Here is a 20,321-nt window from a genome sequence, read left to right as displayed (position 1 = left end):
AAAAAATAGAAGGAACGAAGAATAAAAGCTCATTAAGTTTGGAGTCACAAGAGTACAGTGACCGACAAAACCCAAACTAAACACCAAAAACCTTAACCTTGACCTGTCTTTCGGAATCCATAGCCGCATGCCTGCTCTGGGATCCAGCCCCTGGTTTTCGGCCGCACAACTGCTCCTGGTTAGGCTAGCTGGCCAGTGCACACAGCATGTGTTTTTGCCGCGGAATCAGTTCTGTAAAGCCTGGAGCAGCACAAGTCCGTCTCCTGCTACCTTGGAGGGAAATTCCTGCTCTGAAAGGGAGCTGTCTTTCCGAGGCAGAAAGTTAAAAAAAAAAAAAAAGGCAATGAAAAATATGCAAAATGCTTTTCCTGATGCCTCAGAAGAATCCAGGCATGCTCTCGCTCTCAGCCAGCTCTTAGCGCTGGGGGAGCTGGAAGCACTCGCGGCTGACCCACATGTTCGGAACAGGGAGAACAATGGCTGTCTTTGACAGCCTGTGATTATAAATTCTTTCCAGCGCAAGCAGCACATACTAAAACACTGAAACCCCAGCAGCAGAAAGGTCAGTCAAAGCCATCCTCACCCTCCTATTATAATAAAACCCTTGTTCCCGCCAGTGTCGTCGCATTCATTACAATTGTCCAGGCTGGTGAAAACAAAAATAACTCCGGTCACTCAAAGATAAACCTCAATTTAATCTCCTCCAGACTGTCGCTTAAAAGCCGGGCTGCAGAGGATGCTGGCAGAGGGGCACGCTCTCATCAGCAAAGACTGGAATGTCACCCCCCGGACGTCCTGGGACACTCTGGAAGGTCCCCTCCACATTCCCGGTAGAGAGGAAAAATAAACAGATATTCTCTCCCTGGTAGCAATTTTGGAAACTGCTTGAACTGAATGATATGCCCACTGGAGCCTGTGCTGGTTTTCTCCATTCTCCCCAGTGCCCCTGACACACTCTCCCCGCAGGAGGCCTTTGGAGGGGCTGGGTGGCTGTAATTTGCAAGGAACATGGTGCGGAAGTGGGGGGGTTGCCTGGAGAGAAGGGAGTGGGAGACAGGAGAGCGGGATGGAGAGGAGCACCCTGCAGCCTCCAACAGAGGCCCTGATTAGGGCCCCGGAAGAAGAGGTTGTCAGATGGCCTGAGTGACTGCAGCCTACTGGACCCTCCATTGCAAGGCAGAAATTCTAGTTATGGAAATTAAGGTTGTTTACTTTTAGGTTAAAAGTCAACCGGGACATGAACAAAAAGCCAGGCCTGAGTAGCTGCAAAAGGAAGAACTCACTAAGTAACTGAAAGTATACATTTGAATTAGATATGGTTTTGTGTTTAATTTCTTTGGAAATGCAAGTTATAATCATGGGTTATTTATTCACCAAGAATAGGCCAAATGTCTAAAAAACATGAAGGCCACTCTTGTCGAATACTTACTATGTGTCTAGGGCTACACTGGGTATTTAATCCTCACAACCCTACCATGGTGTGGTTACCATCGCCCTCCTTTTTCAGAAGAGGAAAATAAGAATCAGAGAGGTTAAGTAACTTGACTGAGGTCACACAGGAAGCAGCAAAACTGTGATTCTAACACAGGATTCCATCTCCAAATCCCAAAGGGTAAAACCTACCAATGTTTGATTATCTTTGGGGTGGTCACAGTCACCATTGCCAGCATCACCTCTTCCAACTACGGGACACTCACTGCCTCCTTGTTCAGTGAACGATGCTAACCTGTGTCATGCCCCTTTCCTCAATGCTGTTTATGCCTACTTGACCAAGCTATAAATACTGCAAAACAGAGGCAGCTTAGGGCAGGTTAGGAACTTAGGGCAGGTCTTAGAAGCACTACCAACTGGGTTTAAGTCTTGCCTCCTCCTCTCATCATCTATAAGACCTCAGGCAAGTTATTTCAGTCTTCTCGCCTGATTTCAGTGTTCTCATCTGTTCAATGGAGCTAATAACACCACCTATCTCGCAGGACTGCTGGGAGGGTTAAACACGTTAACATACAGAGAGCATTCAGAAGAATGCCTGATGCAGAAGAGCTCAAAAAGTGGTAGCTATGGGGGGGGCACCTGGGTGGCTCAGTGGGTTAAGCCTCTGCCTTTGGCTCAGGTCATGATCTCAGGGTCCTGGGATGGAGCCCCGCATCAGGCTCTCTGCTCAGTGGGGAACCTGCTTCCCTCTCTCTCTCTCTCTCTCTGCCTGCCTCTCTGCCTACTTGCGATCTCTCTCTGTCAAATAAATAAAATCTTTAGAAAAAAAAGTGTTAGCTGTCGACTCTAACTATTTCCATGTATTTGTTTGGGTATGTGAATGTCAACATGTAAATCACAGATTTTATGAATGTAGTTAAGGACACAAACTATATATGCACTGATCCTCTTCTATCTCCCTCTCCATTTATACCCCATAACTAGACACGTTGGGCCCGGGTTCCCATCAGGGAGGGCAGACCCTCAGAGCAAGGCCACTGGTCATGTCTAGAAACAACACGATGTTACGAGCTGCTTGGCTCAACGTGACAGACTGGATTTTCAAGAAAATAATAATAATCAGAAATGCTCCTCCAGAGGCCCAAATGTCTTCCCCACCCTTACTACAAACTCACAAGAGAACAGACAGAAAGAAAAAGTCAACATGTCTCTTGGAGCTTCAGCTGCTTTCTCACAGCTTGTTATGGGAAAGAAAAACAGAAAAGCCATTCTGCTCACGACTGTGTAGAAAGCCAAGAGTAAAACGGCGGATCAAGCAAGAGCTGGAAGCCGAAAGGCATGGCTAGTTTGAAAAGCGAAAAACAGGCCACCCGTGGTCCCCCTTGGCCAACCCTGTCCCTTGGAACCTCAGGTTTCTGAGGCAAGAAGCTGGTTCTTCAGCCAGAAGTAAAGACAGGGACGTCAGCTGGATGGGCAATTTGACCGGATTCCCTTAAGTCACCCAAAGTTAAGATTTGGGGGAAGAACAAAAGCTATAAACCAGCACAAAGGCCAGTGTGGTCTAAATTCTCCTTTGGTGGGGTCTTGGTATGTCATCGATGCTTTTTATCCAGGATCCCAGGAGCATTTCACCTTCTACAGGGAGCACTTTAGGGATAGGAGACAAGACCCAAATCTGTCCATTGTGCTAACTGCTCGTTGTTGTAGTAAACGTGTGTTCATGCATGTGGTGAGAACTGGCAACATCTATGGTGTTTTTGGATTGTTTTACTCATCTGTCCCTTTCTTACCCCTCTTTGTCAGAGATAATGAGAACCAGCTAGGGTTGCTGGGTGACTTACAGTATCTGAGAAACTGTGTTACAGAAACTGTGAAACAGGCTTCTGTGTTACCGCTCAACGTTTTCTGCTTCCTGTGTGATTTATAAAGTGGCTAAATCCTGTTCTGGAGTGTTTGAGGGTTCTTTTTTTCCAGTCTGATGACCCATCTGCACCTGCCACACTCTGGTTGGGGAAGGTATTCACTGCTCAGATATTTACCGAGCACCTTCTATGTGTCAGACCCGGTCCTAATGCTGGGGACACAACACAAAGTCAATAAATACCCTGTCCTCACAGGCCTTGAGTTCTAGCAGGAAAGACAAAAGATAAACAGAAAAACTGATAAATGAATACGAAGTTGGGTGGTAAGTATTATGAAAAACTAAGGCAGGTTAAAGGAAGAGAAGCTGACGTTGGTTGCTGTTTTAGGCAGAGATCTGTCCTTGCCCATCTCAACCCCCCATCTCTACCCCCCGTTCTAGCTAACACCCCTCACCTCCTGAGACAGTAGTGTATAGGCTGATCATGGTACCCATTACCCCTGGTCGCAGAGACTGGTTTGGGATGAGGACCCATACTGGGCCAGAGTACACCCCTAGGAATTTTACAGCTGGGCCTAGAAGGAAGAATGCCCTTGCTTTCTGGGCAAGGAGCTAGAAGCAGGTAATCCTAGAGATGCTGTTGGCAGCTGATGCGAGGTAGGAAGAGACATAAAATGGAAGAACCTAGATTGCTCATTTTCTAGCTCTAGTCCTCGAGATTCTAAGGCCTCCTTAGTCCCCATGATTCTTCCTTCAATCTCAATGTTCTCACAGTTATGCCCCTTTGATTCACTTCAGTGTCCCCTCTGCTGGAAGACCTGCTCTGACATATCTGGACTTATTGAAAAGCCACTGTCACTTTGCTTTCAGAGATCTTTTTTTGGCATATAGCAACAACAACCAGCTATGAATACTCATTATTTGCCAGACACTTATGCTAAGAGCTCTACATGTGTTACAAGCTGAAAATTTTTAAAATATTTCTTAAAGATTTTATTTATTTATTTTTGAGAGAGAGAGAAAGGGTATGAGCATGGGGGAGAGGTAGAGGGAGAGGGAATAGTAGTCTCCCCACTGAGCAAGGAGCCCTATGTAGGACCTGAGACTATGACCTAAGCCAAAGGCAAATGCTTAACTGACTGAGCCACCCAGGCACCCCTACAAGTTGATCATTTTTTTTTACATACATTTCTCTCACTAGAAAAATGAATATAAAGTATTTCTGGCTAGTCTCCTTTGTGAATGAAAACATTTTCATTCCAAATTTATTACAGCCTGTATCTGTGCCGAAGGAATTCTAGTTATCTCTGCAATATCGGCTCCCTATTTCTTCTCCAGTGAAAACACCCGAGTTTTTAGCTGAAATACAGTCTACCTTTCCCAAGTCTTTCCTTGCAAGTAGGTAGGGATATGTAACCAAGTTTAGGTCAATAGGATGTGAGCAGAGGAGTAATGTATGACTCAGCACACACGTGTTTAAAGGGAGGGCAGAGGTCCTTCTTCTCCTCATCCCTCCTCTCTCCTGGCTCAAATGTGGATATGACGGGTAAAGCTGGTACAGCCATGGTGGGAGTTGAGAACCCAAGGACAGAGGATGTGGGAGTCAAAGGACAGAAGGACCCTGGGTCCCTGATGATCACCTGTCCACTGCTCGTGTTCAGGCCTCTTTTTTTTTTTTTTAAAGATTTTTATTTATTTATTTGACAGACAGAGATCACAAGTAGGCAGAGAGGCAGGCAGAGAGACAGGCCTCTTTTACGTGAGTTCAAAATAAAATTCATCTTATTTAAGCCACATTTAGAGTTTTCTACCTGTCCCAGTGAAACCCAAATTTAATGGATAAAATGAGATAATATCTATTCCAGATAAACTAGTATCTCCAGGCATTGGATCTCTCTATCTGTGAAGTTCAGGTCAAGGACTCTCTACTTTATTCAGAGGCCTGGGAGTACGACAGCTGGCCATTCAGTGACGCCACGCCGTGTCCGGTGACACCGAGTACTCGCTCCTGTCCTGTGAGATTGTACTATGTTCACTAAAGAAAGGGAACAGCTGTTAGCAACGACTGGTCATTTCAAGGCAGCTGACGTAACAAGGATCAGCTCAGTATGGTCTCAACAGAAGGGGAGCTGAAGGAACCACAGCCGCTCAGAGTACAGAGGAGCTGGGCCAGTGGAGGGAATGTCCACGACGGGAATGAAACAGGTTCCAAGGGGATCCAGCAAAGAAAGGGACTGTGAGGAAGGGCTTTTAAGATGAAGCATGAGAGACTGTAGACTCTGAGAAACAAACTGCAGGTATGGGAAGGGAGGAGGTGGGGGGTTAGGTGAATGGGTACTAAGGAGGGCACGTATTGCATGGAGCACTGGGTGTGGTGCAGAAACAATGAATCTTGGAACCCTGAAAAAATAAAAAAATAAATCAATAAGAAATAATAAATGAATAAATAAATAAATAAAATCCTAAAAAAAAAAAAAGGAGGGGCACCTGGGTGGCTCACTGGGTTAAGCTTCTTGCCTTTAGCTCAGGTCATGATCCCAGGGTCCTGGGATCGAGCCCCACATCGGGCTCTCTGCTCAGCAGGGAGCCTGCTTCCCCCTCTCTCTCTGCCTGCCTCTATGCCTACTTGTGATTTCTCTCTGTCTCTATCAAATAAATAAATAAAATCTTTAAAAATAAATAAATAAATAAATACTTAAAAAAAAAGAAGGAACACATAGGCAGGCACACATGATACATCCCACTGTTTCTTTGACAAACTCCTATCTTACTCTTTCCCATAACCAAATAAACAAATAAAGCTTTAACTACTGTGAAAAAATATTTTCTGACTCTCCAGGTCACCCGAATACAATAGCTGTAAAATGAACATCTCTGGAGAGAATGTCTCTAATTAGTCAGAGCCCGTCCAGGGTGGATGGCCAGACAAGAACTAGGCAGACATGACCTCACCCACACCAGGGCCCTGACGGGTAAGCAAAATGACCTTTAGGACAAATGCAGAGCAAGTCTTCATTTTTGTATAATACTGTATTGTCTAATTCGGGCGTTATTCCCCCAAGAAAAAAAGTGCGGAGCTCTCTGGCATACAAAGCCACATACTGATGGATTACATTTGCTCTTTTGTAATTAAAGTCGGAGAGAACTCAGACCTTCCATTCTCTGAAGGCTATAAAAGTTCAGGTGGGCCTGGGACACACAAGGCAGAGACTGCATTGGTAAGACGAGTCTTTTCCTTGAGAGCAGGAAGTCTCCAGTCTGTGCAATTTCACCACACTGGACTGTAAGGATCTTAAAAAGGAGCAAATTGTGGGGTACCTGGGTGGCTCAGTCAGTTAAGCGGTTAAGCGTCTGCCTTTGACTCTTGATCCTGGGGTCCTGGGATGGAGTCCCACATGGGGTCTCTGCTCCACGGGGAGTCTGCTTCTCCCTCTGAACTTCCCCCACCCCCATGCCCTACTCCCTCCACACCTCCCCTCCAGCTCATGCTTACACTCTCTCTTTCTCTCTCTGAGATAAAGAAATAAAATCTTAAAAAAAAAAAAGGAAGCGAATGTGTTGATTTCCCATCCTATGTTAACGTCTTGGGATAAAGAAGAAAAGTCAAGTTACCTTTCTCATCTGAGCCAGCAAGCCTTCGAACTCCTTCAGGTTCAGAGTCGTGCCACTATAGGACGCAGAGCTATTTGCTGCTTTTCCCAGCCAATAAATGGTAACTAATACCTGCGAAACAAAACCAGGCACTAGAGCAGGAGAATTTTCCCTCAAGAATAACTTTTAAACTAAGGAATCAACAGTGCACCACTAAGAGGAAAGCAGGAAGGAGAGAATGTGCAACACTGATTTACAAAACCCACCAATCATGAGGTACCCCTTCAATGTAAAATCATTTTAATAAGAACCCAATGTTCTATCAGTCAACACACACATGATTCAGTAGTTAAAATAAAGATCCACTTTTAGGATAAGTTTGGTTGTAAGAAAATGATCTCTAAGACAGCAAGAAGGGAAAGTAAGTTCTCCAAAATCATTTTTCTGTAATAAAGTTTGCAAAAATTTTCAGAAACTCTGGCTCTTTACCCAGATGAGCACGAAACAGATTGTCAGTTCCTTCAGAAAGAAGAGCTGTTAAAGGCTTGCAATTCCTCCTTGTGGGCACAGAAATGCTAAGCCCAACTATCCTGCTAAGTCCAACAGCAAAACCTCAAAGCAGAGATCCAGGTTAATTAGTGGTTCCCAGCACAAGAACACCACCATGTATCTAACTGAAATCAGAAGAAACAATGTAATCCAAAGTACGATCTTCAGCCACCTAGCTTTGGGGGAGGGTCAGATTCCCACTCCTCGGAGATGGAAAATTTTTAGTTTGGACAAAATTATTGCCAATTAAATAACCTTGGATGCTTACAAATGTCCATGAACATGCAACAGTCTGAAGCTACAGTCCTTGGGTAATTTTTTTTCTGTCTTTCCAAAAATTTGTGCACAAAATCAAATGCTCTTTACAGTGATTTTTCCTTAAAGCCCAGAAGGCTGAAGGTGAGCTCCTTAAAAGCTGAGTTCTTTGGATCTGAAGTTTACGGAAAAGCTATTATTTTATTTTCACATTTGGTCTTGTTGCTTCAATCAGAAGGGAAGTGCTTGTTGTACTTGCTTTCCACGTGCCAGACCACGAAAGATATGTGTACATGGTTCCACGTGGCAACACGCCCAAAATATGGTTATGGGTATCAATGCTACGATGTGATTCGGTTTTCTACCTCTGTGGGAAAATCGCACTTCAGGAATCCTTCAAGACTTCCAGAAAGTCTTTTTAACATTGCTTGCTTACAGATAAATTTCCAGAGAAGAGAAAATTCCAGATGGCAGGACGTTAACTAGGACCGTGAAATAGCTAATGTGTGCTAAGAGTGCGAGGCCATTTTGGAAGGTGTAATAGGAGAAACATAGAACTGTGTTGTGTTTTAGATTATGGGTTTTCTGATTTGTTTAAGACCTCATGATGAAAAATGGCACATATCCCTAGTTGTAAAGAGGAAGAAAAGGAAGACAAGAATGTATTTGTAAATTTGAAAATGTAATAGCAACCTGAAAATTAAAAAAAGGAGAGGTCGGTTGCAGCCAATTTAAAATTTTATATATAGGAGGTCTTTTTTTTTTATATTCCTCAATTTAAACTTAAAATAAAAGGACACTACTTGCTCTGTGAATTAAGATCCAACTCCAAAAAGTTGATTTTGGGGAAGTGCTAATAAAAACTCAAAACATTTAATAAGGAAAGAAAAAATAGAAAAAGTGCAGGCTTGTGACAGTCAACACGATTTATATCACGCTGATCTTTTCCCTAAAAAATTGTGCCCAACTGCTTTATTTACTAATCCCACCTATGCCAACTGACAGAAAGGAACTGATGTTAGTGCTGAGACAGACCATCTTGTGGTTAAACAATGGAATTGTAGAGGGCAAGCTTTCATTTCTTTACTTCTAGAACGAGCCCTTATTAGAGAGACCTCCCCCATCTACATTTTGTGTTTCTGTCATGGCGCTCGAATGGTCCATCTGGGACACCTATACTCATTTGCTGAGGACTCTTCCAAGCAAGCCCATACAACAGTCTCTGAAGCTAGGAGCTACATTTTACTCTTGAGCCATCAGAGTGAGGAGGAAAAACTTTTTGAAAAGCAAAGTCAAAACACTTACATTTTTCAGTTTCCTACTGTAATCAAGGCTCCTAAAGAAGGAAGAGGAAAAGAAAATCTGGTCAGAATGGCAGTAGCTTCATGATCATCCCTAACACACCTCTAAGATGTATGCAAAGCCAACAAATGTAATGAAATCTGCAGAATATAGTATTTTCCCTAAGGTCCATGATTATGATTAGCGATTTCAGGTACTGAATAAAATCATTTAGGGAACCAAATGTGGAAGGACATGATGGAATTAAACTTCCAAAATGCACTGTGAAAAGACGAATGCTTCGTATGCTTCGTAACATCTGGAAAATGAAGGATTCCATCGGAAACTGGAACACTTGATATCTGTATTCTTGAAGCTCAACTGTTTAAAGTAAAATTTGTGCCTTGATTAAAGCCCACTGTCAAATCGGAATCTGACTACATTTCCAAAATCTTCGCACAACTAGTACTTTTAAAAAAGGTCTAAAACTTCATAAAATAGACCTGAAAATACACATGGAAGATGCAGCTCTATGCAAATATTTGTTCCTATCTGCCACGGATATAAATCAGTATTGGGAATTAGCCATAAGCAGGAAAATATGTGTGTTATGTTTGAATAGACACATGTGCATTCTTAAAAATACATGAATGTTTACTCTCTAACTATAAACAAAAAAAGCTAGTTGGTGGTACTTTTGAAATATTCATACAGTGAAATATAAAAGTTTCCATAAAATTATTCCAAAGTTTCTTTAACATGTCAACAAATACATGCTAGGAAGAACAAAACAAACATTTCTTTACCCTTAGTAACTTCAGTCGGGGTGGGAGTGGAGGAAGGGAGAATGTAATTCTAGCATATAAACTGGTCAGGAATTCTTTCAAGGATTTAGATCTCCTTTACTTCATTGCTGCATAATCTTTTTTTTTTTTTTTTTTAGATTTTATTTATTTATTTATCTGAGAGAGAGAGAGAGAGAGAGCAGGGAGAAGAGGGAGAGAAGATCCAAAGCAGACACCATGCTGAGCTCAGAGCCTGTGACCGGGCTCAACCCCATGACCATGAGATCATGACCTGAGCTGAAACTGAGAGTTGGATGTTTAACTGACTGAGCCAAGGTGCCCCATTGCTGCATATTCTCACCCAAAGAACATATGAATGACTAGGTGAACAATTTTAAGTCAACTGAAATTTCAGGGAATAGAAAACAATGTAGTATATACTAAGGAGATAAACCCATCAACGGACTTGGATTGAAGGAAACATCGGGTTAATTTGGATTTGATTATAAGAGAATGTTTTCAAGTTTATCATTTTTTTTAATAATTTTTTAATTTTTTTTTTTAGATTTTTATTTATTTATCTGACAGAGAGAGATCACAAGTAGGCAGAGAGGCAGGCAGAGAGAGAAGCAGGCTCCTCGCACAGCAGAGAGCCTGACGCGGGGCTCGATCCCAGGACCCCGAGACCATGACCCGAGCCGAAGGCAGAGGCTTTAACCCACTGAGCCACCCAGGCGCCCCTAATTTTTTAATTTTTTAATAAACATATAATGTATTATTAGCCCCAGGGGTACAGGTCTGTGAATCGCCAAGTTTACACACTTCACAGCACTCACCATAGCACATACCCTCCCCAATGTCTATAACCCCACCACCCTCTCCCTACACCCCTCCCCCCGTCAACCCTCAGTTTGTTTTGTGAGATTTAGAATCTCTTATGGTTTGTCTCCCTCCCGATCCCATCTTGTTTCATTTATTCTTCTCCTACCCCCTTAACCCCCCATGTTGCATCTCCACTTCCTCATATCAGGGAGATCATATGATAGTTGTCTTTCTCCGACTGACTTATTTCACTAAGCATGATACCCTCTAGTTCTATCCACGTCATCGCAAATAGCAAGATTTCATTTCTTTTGATGGCTGCATAGTATTCCATTGTTTATATATATATATATATCACATCTTCTTTATCCATTCATCTGTTGATGGACATCTAGGTTCTTTCCATAGTTTGGCTATTGTGGACATTGCTGCTATAAACATTCGGGTGCACGTGCCCCTTCGGATCACTATGTTTGTATCTTTAGGGTAAATACATAGTAGTGCAATTGCTGGGTCGTAGGGTAGCTCTATTTTCATCAAGTTTACCATTTTTAATAGAAAAAAATATAGCATTATCTGCTGGATATTTGCCAGGATTTTTTTTAACTTACAAAAATCCCAATGGAAAGAAAAAGAAATCTATGAAAGATTTGAAATTTCAGTGAAAAGTAAGTTAAGAATAAGGAACATAAAACATTTTCTGCATTGATAATAAAACTTCATGGACCAAAATTGTGACCCTCTTCTAAAAAAAAATCATCCTTGCCACATAGTAGGAGCTCACAAAATATTTGTTGAATGACTTCTACTTCACAACCAATTACATGAAAATGCTTCCAAAGTTTTCAAGAGACATATTCAGAAGCAATCCAAAACCTTTCCTCATTTTCATCCAATTGCTTCAATTCCCTGGAATAATACTTGCTGCATTCCCTTCTGGATTATGCTCTCATTTCCCACCAAGGTCATCTGGCATCCATTACAGGTAGAGTTCACAAAATTACACATGCAGTAATCATCTGCAGCTTTTCCCTCTACTTCTTTTTCCCCTTCTTTTCTTCTTCTCTTCTTTTTCCTTCTTTTCTTTCTTCTTTTTCTTTCTTTCTCTCTCCCTCTCCATCCCTCCCTCCCTTCCTTTTTTCCTTCAGTCTACTCAAATTACTTCTCAAAAAAAAAAAAAAAAAGAAAGAAAAATTACCTACAATAAAAGCTAAACTAAAGAGATTTTTTTTTTTTTTTTACAAAAACAATAGCAGGGAAGCATCAACATTTGCTCTGTGGGATTTACCCCTAGACCTTACTGCTTACACTATTAATTGCCGGGGTCAGTGGGGTGTTTTCTGTCTGTGCGAATGTTCTGCTCAACTCTCAGAGGGTAAAGCAGAAGAATGTAGTGGCTCTATTTTACTCTACCATGGCTAGGAAGTCTACATATGTTGCAAAAATCCCCCGTCTGGTGCCAAACAAGACCAGGATCATTTACAGAAAAGTTGTGAAGAGAGAGCGTATTCCGTTCCCCACCCGTCACTGAAACTAGAGATGTTTTTCTCAGTACTGTAAATGAATTCATGGTATAACTTGGATGTAAAATTCCTTATGTTCTTCTAGATACTCAAACTGTGAAATGAACATTTTTCTCCATAATTAATCCAGGTTCAGCATACTGCAATGCTTGTGGACTGTTCCTCCCACCACACTCCTTCTTGCTCATCACCCTTCTAACACACCAGATACTTGTCTTTTTAAACATCAAGTTTGTTTCTCTTCCCCAGCCTTGCTACTTGATCTTCCTCTGCCTTGAATGCTCTACAGATCATCCCATGACTGGTTCTTGCTTCCTCCCACTCATGTCTCTGCCCAGAGCCTTCAGCTGAAAGGTCACTTCTTCAGAGAATTGGCGTGACCACTTCTGGACTGCTATCTTTTTCTTCCCCAGTTTTATTGAGATATAATTGGCATATGACATGGTATAAATTAAAAGAACACACATGGTGATTCACGTACATATTGTGATGGTCACCATTTTTCACGCCATCTTTTCCCTCCTTCTTAGCACTGATCACTCCCTGCAGTTATCTTTTTGATTTGCTTGTTTATTTCTTATTTCCTGACACTGCATGTAAATTACACGTGAACAGGAACCATTGGTTATCTTGTTCATTCCAGTTGTCTGTTGACCGGAAAGTATCTGACACCTAGGAGCTGCTCAGTAAATAGTTACTGAATGAATGAAAAATGATACAATCATAGGGAAAAGTGATGGGAAAGCACTGCTTAAAGAAAATAACAATGCTCAAGTAAAAGAAAAACTAAAAAGGAAGAAAATGAGGAGAAAGAATCCAAAAGAGGCGAGAGAAGGAAAGACAGGATAAAGAAGGAAAGGGAAGCACAAGGAAGAAAAGGAGATGGGAAAGACACAGCTGGAAAGATAAAGAAAAATGACAGAGGGAAAGAAACAGTAGAAGGGGAAGACAGTAGAGTAATAGAGACGTGACAGTGTCTGTGTGCCATTGGTCTAAGGGACTTCTCTTTGTGCTGTCTTCTGTGCCTTTTTCTTTGGAAGTTGGCTGAACCATCTTCCCAGATCTGAGCAAGCAGTGCACTGAGCAGGTTTTAAGTAGCATCATGCCTCTGAAGGCATTCTGTCCCATTCCGTCTTATAGTTGAAGACCCAGAGCCCTACTGAAGGAAAGGAACTTGCTTAGGACTGTATGCCTAGGGAGTAGCAGATTGAGAGCCAGATCGCTGATTTCCTAATGCCCAGTTTTTTTGTAGATAAGCAATAAAGGTAATATAAATTCTGAATTTCTAAAACCAAACTCCCTCAGAATTCTCCTGGCTTAGGGACATATGGATTTAGAGTAGCTCCCAAAAAAAGAAAAATGCAGCTGCCAACACCATCAAAACAAACTTTTCTCCACTATCCAAGCAATGCGTGTGTGACTAATTGTTATGATGTCATATAGTTATTATTGTTTCTGGTCACTCACCACTCAAGTGAAACTATAAATATCAGATGAGTCAGAAACCATTTCCTAAAATGAGCAATTTATAGAGACTGGATTTAGGTGCAGTAATACACGGAGCATGTGATGTCTAAAATGAGGTGGGGGAGGGCACCTGGGTGGCTCAGTGGGTTAAGCCTCTGCCTTCAGCTCAGGGCATGAACTCAGGGTCCTGGGATCGAGTCCCGCATCGTGCTCTATGTTCTGCAGGGAGCCTGCTTCCCCCCTCTCCCTCTGCCTGCCTCTCTGCCTACTTGTGATCTCTCTCTGTGTGTCAAATAAATAAATTAATTTAAAAAAAATAAAAAAAAATAAAATGAGGCAGGGGTGCCTGGGTGGTTCAGTGGGTTAAGCATCTGACTTCAGCTTGGGTCATGATCTCAAGGTCATGGGATCCTATCCTAGGGCTCCGTTCTCAGTAGAGAGTCTGCTCCTCCCTCTCTCTCTGCCCCTCCCCCTGCTGATGCTTTCTCAAGTAAATAAACAAATAAATAAATATCTTAAAAATGAGGTTTATGGTGGTTTTCCATATTTGAATACCATAATTTGTATTCTATTTTTGCCCCTAAGTAAAATTTTTCCAGGAGAAATATTAAAGGCACATTGACAACAGAGAAGTGTGATTTCTATATAATCAATCACGCTGACTCTCCCTTATTCCTAGTCATGAATCATAAAATCCAATATAAATTAACTTGATTTCATGCAGTAGTTTCCATTTTTTTCCCCCTAATCAATATTGGCAAAGAGTATCAAATTAAGAGCTCTGAATTTTGGCTTCTCTCCCTTTTCTGTACCTCCAGGATAAAATGACCCAAAAGTGATCAAAAGAAGTGTCACCAATCCACAGACCCTCTCTATGTAATTAAGTTTATTATTAAGGCATATTCATGTCAAATATTATCTGACTGAAGTGGAACATGTTTTGTATGAAACGTGTAGAGTGGGAAGGACTGGTAAACTAACGTAAAGTCATCTCTGCCATCTCATAAGGGCCTTTCTTCTCACTACCCTGGTCAGCAGCTACTCCCTTCCAGAGAAACACATTGCCTTTTCTCTTACTGTGCCATTCTTTCCCAAAAATTCTTTGAGTAGACACAGTCAACAACAGTCAAATGGCCAATAATCCATCTTCAAAGAACCTGATCACTGACATATGAGAAAACAGTTACAAATGTAAATGAGGAAGCAATTCCTCCATAATCTATTGCCCTCTTTGCATAATATACAGTTTGGATCTGTTTACCAAGTCTGTAGGCTTCCAAGAGCCTATTCAAATGCCCAACTCGAGTGAATGAAGGCTTTCTGTCTAACACACACAGATTCTGTGCATATTTCTCTCTTGCCTCTCCCTCCAGTGAGTCTCACCTAACAATTTTCTCCTCTTTAACATTCTAACTCTCTATGTGTGACTTTCGCATTTCAAAGAAATTACATTTGACCAGAATGAAAGCTATACACGGAGGGAAGGCCACTGTGTCCTGTTTCGAAAACCTGATTTTTACCTTCACATTCTTATTTTATTAAACATGTCCAATACTTTGCCTCCTTAGCCCTTACAACATTATCACAAAGCTACAAATCAAACCATAACTAGGTTTCGCTTAAACATAAATATCGTGTTACTTACTTGACTGTTACTCTGTTAGACGTATCCTGTAGGTCACTAGGGTCAAAAAGTTGAGATTCTCTAAGGCCAAGCTCTTTACAACCTCTTAAGAACAAGATGATATTGTCCTAAAAGGGAAAAAAGAAATCCAAGTCTATATTATTTTATATTATCTTTATGAACCAGTCCCTCCTCTTTAATAGTCCAAATTACGAGAGATGTCAATCATTATGACAGCAAATCAGATCTAATTTTCGGCTTGTTGGATAATAAAATCATACTTGGTTAGGATATGCCAAGGTAAACAGACACTTTCAATCTTCTAAACCCACAGCCATGCCAAATTCATTTTTTCCTCTTTACCTTAACACATTTGTATAAAACTGCAAGTAAAATATCACCGAAAAGCAGAACATCGCATCTTTTGGGGACCAGTACTCCTAGCCAGGGAGTTCCTAAAACTTCCAAGTTTTGTCCATGTCTTATTGCTAGAGCTTGGTTCAAACACTAACGTATTTTTTTTAAAAATTGGTTTTAGTAACCAAATGTCATCAACAGGTTCTTCTTTAGATTGACCTTTCTAAATCTATTCTTTATCAGCAGGTTTTGAGTGATAATACCTCTCTGTGGACTATGAATTGAGTTAAATGGGAAAAAAATGTAGACTGGGAAAATGGGAAAATTTAGACTTAATAGTGAAGGGGGGAAAGAGGAGCCAGGAAAGCTTTTGAAAATAATGCAAAAGACATTTTTAAAGTGAACATTTTCTCCAGCAGGTACATATTTTGATCCATCCACGAAAAACAGATACAGTGTCTATTTATAGCTTTTGCCAATGACATGGGACATGGTTAAAAAAAAAGGAAAGGAAATTTAAAAACTCTAGTTGCTGTGATTGTTCAGTTACTGTTATTAGCTGCCACCTCAGCACTTTTCTACTGGCTGCCTCAAATTTACTCACAAGCTGTGTACCAAAAGTCCATTTGTAAGGTAGTTGCTCATTGGTAATTATCTCACGGAAATCATCTATCTTTGCTTGGTGGTTCCCAGAACCACAAATGCCTACTTAGTCCAAAATGTACCTGAAGGTATTATGAACCCACCTGATGAGCCGAACAACATTCCAGGGGGAAAGCACAAGTACTAAGAAAAGCCAAGCAACAACCCTCTTGGCTGAAGTAGGATGAAGGATCCCAGACACCACAGAAAAGGTTTCTTCAGCCCCAGGTAGTACGATGGGAGGACGGAGGGGAGAAGGATGGATCACCAATTCATATAAGTGTAACCCCTGAGACATGCCACAGCCAGATCCTCTCTCCCACTTGTCTTCACCTGGCAGGCAAGGACCCGTGGCTACTTCTCCCTTTCTCTAGGTGTCATTTCCAACCGGAAAGGGACTTTTCTGTCTCCTTGATCCGCTCTGGAACAGCATGCAGCTTTCTGTCTCAGGGGAAGGCTCCAGCATTTAATGGTTCTCTAGGGAAACCAGGCACGTGGGAAGCAGCTCCCTTCTCTGTCCAATCTCCTTGGCTTTCTTTCCTTTACAGCCAATAGGGATAGGTCAACGTCATGGTGGATTTGGAGTTCACAGAAAATGAAGGCAAGGCTCCTTTGTGTTTCAAACGGACCCAGATGTCTACACGGCAGGTATTCAAAATTCCATATATAAAAAACATCCCTATAATTTTCTGTTTCAACAGATGAAAAGACCAGGTGGAGATATCAAAATGCAAACTGGAATTATATCTGCCGATTTTCTTATTTTAATACAATTTCTATAATGTATAGATATAATATATATTTGCTTTAAAAATCTTTAGGCTAGCTCAAAAAGATCTGCAAGCATATCAGAGAAGATCAAATCTTTTTGGGAAATCAAAAACGCTCATGTTACTTTTCTATTCTACCTATAAGGCTTTCATCTTCTTCTTCTTCTTCTTCTGTTTTTTTTTTTAAACAAAATGGGATTTTTGTTAGTTTTTCTACATTTGAAGCAAACAAACTGCCTTTAGCAGAAAAGGCATTACAAAATTCAGAACTTAAGGAATACAATACCAAAAGATCTCCAGGAACCTACCCCGCAATTCATAGAATTTGGGGATTTCCTGTACCTGCCTTGTGTTCACAGTTGCTCTCCCAGCCTGTATGGGTTCCAGCCAAGCTCCAGCCACTGGCAGGTGCCCAGAACAATCAGCACTGACCAGACTTTCAATGCATTTATATTTGCCAGGACTGCTTAATGAGGATAGCAGGCCTTCCATGGGGAGGTGGCTTGTTCTGCCTGAGACGGGGGGATTGGGGGGGGGAGGGGGATTCTGGGGAAGCCTGATCCAGAAGGTGGCAGCTGGGTGACTGCTTGAAGGAGCAGAAAATAATTTATGGGTGGGAAATGAGCAGAAGCATGGCGGGTGGCAGGGAGAGAAGGAAAAGCTGGGGAGAGGAAGAAAGTCACGAGAGGGGAGCTGGAGGCATGTGTGGGAGCCCTGTGAAGGATCTGGATGGTTGTCTAGGTGATGGATAATCAAGGCCAGTTGATGAGGACAGAAGGAGTCTGGGGATTCGACCTTAGTTTACAGAGACCGTGTCCGGTGGTAGTGGGAGAGATCCATTGGGTAGAGGGGACAGAGTTCCCTTAAGAGATTATTACAAGAGCTCAGGGAGAGATGTGGAAAGCCTGAACTCACCCAGAAGCTGTAAGAACAGAAAAGAGGAGGCAACTGTGAGCAGCCCTGTTGGCTTGGCGGTTAAGTGGGTTTGAGAGTAGAGAACGATGAGGAGGAGGGGGTTTGAGGCAATGCTGAGAATTTTAGCCATTGAGACCATCTGAAGGAAAAGAGGAGGGGGAGATTTATGAGGCTCAGAAATGATAAAGTCTGGAACATATATTCAAAGAACCACAGCTCTTTGGGAGTTTATATTTGGGTCTGGAGTTCAGTAGGGAAGCTCCGGGGGAATATGCAGGTTTGGAAATTACCAGGAAGAACATGCCTGTTGCAGAAGGAGGGGAGGGCATCATACTGCCCAGGGGAGTTCAGACAGAAAAGGAGAGACTAAAACAGGACCATCCAGAACACCAATATCTAAAGAAACATTTGAGGAGAAGGAGCCCGTTATGACTTAGGAGAAGCAAATGAAAGTAGAAGGAGAACCAGGCAACACGGCCAGGGAAGCCAAACGAGAGCACTGTTCAGGGAGCCTGTATGTCCAGGGCCAAATGCTGCAGTGTCACCTCCAGAGTCCCCATGCTGCTGCCTCCTGGCCGCATAGCCATAGCCAAGTTGTTTAACCGGTCCCCGCCTCAGTTTCCTCTTCTAAAAGCACAAATGCTCAAAATGGCCTCCAAAGCCCTAGAGAACCTGCTGCCCACTTCCTCTCCAACCTCGTCTCCACCACTCTCCCTCTCAGCAGACACAACTCTGCGCTGCTCTTCTTACTTAGATATTACCCAAAACAATCTCTGGTATATGGTAAGTACACATCCAATAAATATTCATGGAATGAACGAATGACCATAAAAAATGGGGATACTCATAATATCATAGGGCTCTGTGTGAAGTTAAGTAAGAAAATAAAGTGCTCAGAAGAGAACAATGATCGGCACAATGGACGTTTTCCATTATGGTGTTTACTTCTATCAGAATGAAAACTGTTCAGTCATCAATGAATAGACTTTCTGATTAAAAAGGACATTACTGACTTCTGGGAGAACTTCAGTGCAATGAACTTCAGATTGCAGAAAATTCAGAGGTCAGTGTAGAACCAAGACAATGGAGAATACAGACAGAGACACCTTTGGGAAGTTTGGCAGAGAAGAGATTATAAGATAAGGTATGATGGGTCAAAAGATGGTTGGCCAATTATTTCTTTCAGGCAAGCTGCAGGTCAGGAGAAACATGGCACCCTGCTTGACCCAGAGCTTCCTTGCCCCTCCCAGACCACCATTTTGGTCTTATCATCCTCAGGAGCAATCCTCATTTCATCTGAGCTGTGAGCCCCCTATTCTCGATCATAATGCTCTTCTGTTCTCCTCATTATTTCTGTCACAATCATGGGGGACTGTGGTGCCAACCTCAACAGAGTCAACATTTTATGTGACTTTATATTCTCCGTGGGGAGCCTGTTCAATAACCTGGCTTTACAGTTCTTTGACTTCTTGGATTCCAACAGTTTTACTGACACACTCCATTTTAGGATCATAACTGTCCCCTATACCTAGCCTGTGGAATTTTAAACTCCAACATCCTACTCTGGATTTAGCCTCCCTCCCTCCAGACTTCTCACTCCGTTCTCCTATAAGGCCCCCTCTTTCATCTCCAGATGCTGCCCTTCTCTCTCAGCCCCTTTCCCTCTCCCCTCACTGCCCGCTTTCCTTTGTGATGCGATCCAGACGGGTGAGACTACTCTACCACTCCACTTCGGTATCTTCAACATCCCCACCTCTCTTTCTTTGAGGGAGTGAAGGCTAGGGAAAGGAAATAGCTCAGGTGGAACAGTTGACCTTGGAGGTGAGCTTGGAGGGCAGTCAACCCAACCAGCTCCGGCCTCTACTTGAAGAGGGATCAGGTGTGCCCACTCCCCGTGTTTCTCCATGGAAAGACAACGCTTCCGGCCCCTCACGCTTCCTCTGCCTGCTTGTATTGCTACAAGAAATGGGGCATGCTCAGCCCAGGCAGTTTGGATTTCCTCTCCGTGGAAGTCAGCCTGTCTGTAAGACATATGTGTCCTGTCTGTTTCTGCCATGTGGTAAGAGGCCTCTCTCTGTGGGGGAGGCCTGTGGTTATCCAGCTGTGCCAGGAATGGGTGGATAAATTTGTTTAATTCAGGAGTGAGGATTAGCAAACCCTCTTGGCTGCAGCTTGAAACCCAGGCTCTCCCATGTGTTTCAAGAGAAGTAAAGCTGATATTTTGGTCTCTCTCTGCCTCCTGTGTTTATTCCTCAGCTGGAAGGGGAAGAGAGGAGTATTATTTACCGATCACCCTAAATCCCTAGTGATCTGCGGCTCCTGTGCTACTGGAAATAATGGGGCTGTTATTGGGTCTGGAGCTGCTATAAATTTATACGCTCCCACCTCACTGGGCCCCTTGGATCCACTTGGTAATCCTTCTGGGGGTCCCTGGTCAGCCCCTCTCCC

At 42.5% G+C, this 20,321-nt stretch overlaps 1 protein-coding gene across 1 annotated transcript in view; it reads right to left on the bottom strand.

The window, feature by feature from the left end:
• Positions 1 to 20,321, bottom strand: part of LIMCH1 (LIM and calponin homology domains 1) — a 326,061-nt gene that overhangs the window by 88,290 nt on the left and 217,450 nt on the right. Inside the window, 3 exon segments of the mRNA XM_047719180.1 lie at positions 6,905 to 7,015; positions 8,993 to 9,023; positions 15,211 to 15,317. Of these exon segments, the coding sequence (XP_047575136.1) occupies positions 6,905 to 7,015; positions 8,993 to 9,023; positions 15,211 to 15,317 (249 nt within the window).

Source organism: Lutra lutra, chromosome 2 (assembly GCF_902655055.1).
Source record: "Lutra lutra chromosome 2, mLutLut1.2, whole genome shotgun sequence".
Taxonomy (NCBI): Eukaryota; Metazoa; Chordata; class Mammalia; order Carnivora; family Mustelidae; genus Lutra; species Lutra lutra.
This window is presented reverse-complemented; position numbering and strand designations above follow the sequence as displayed.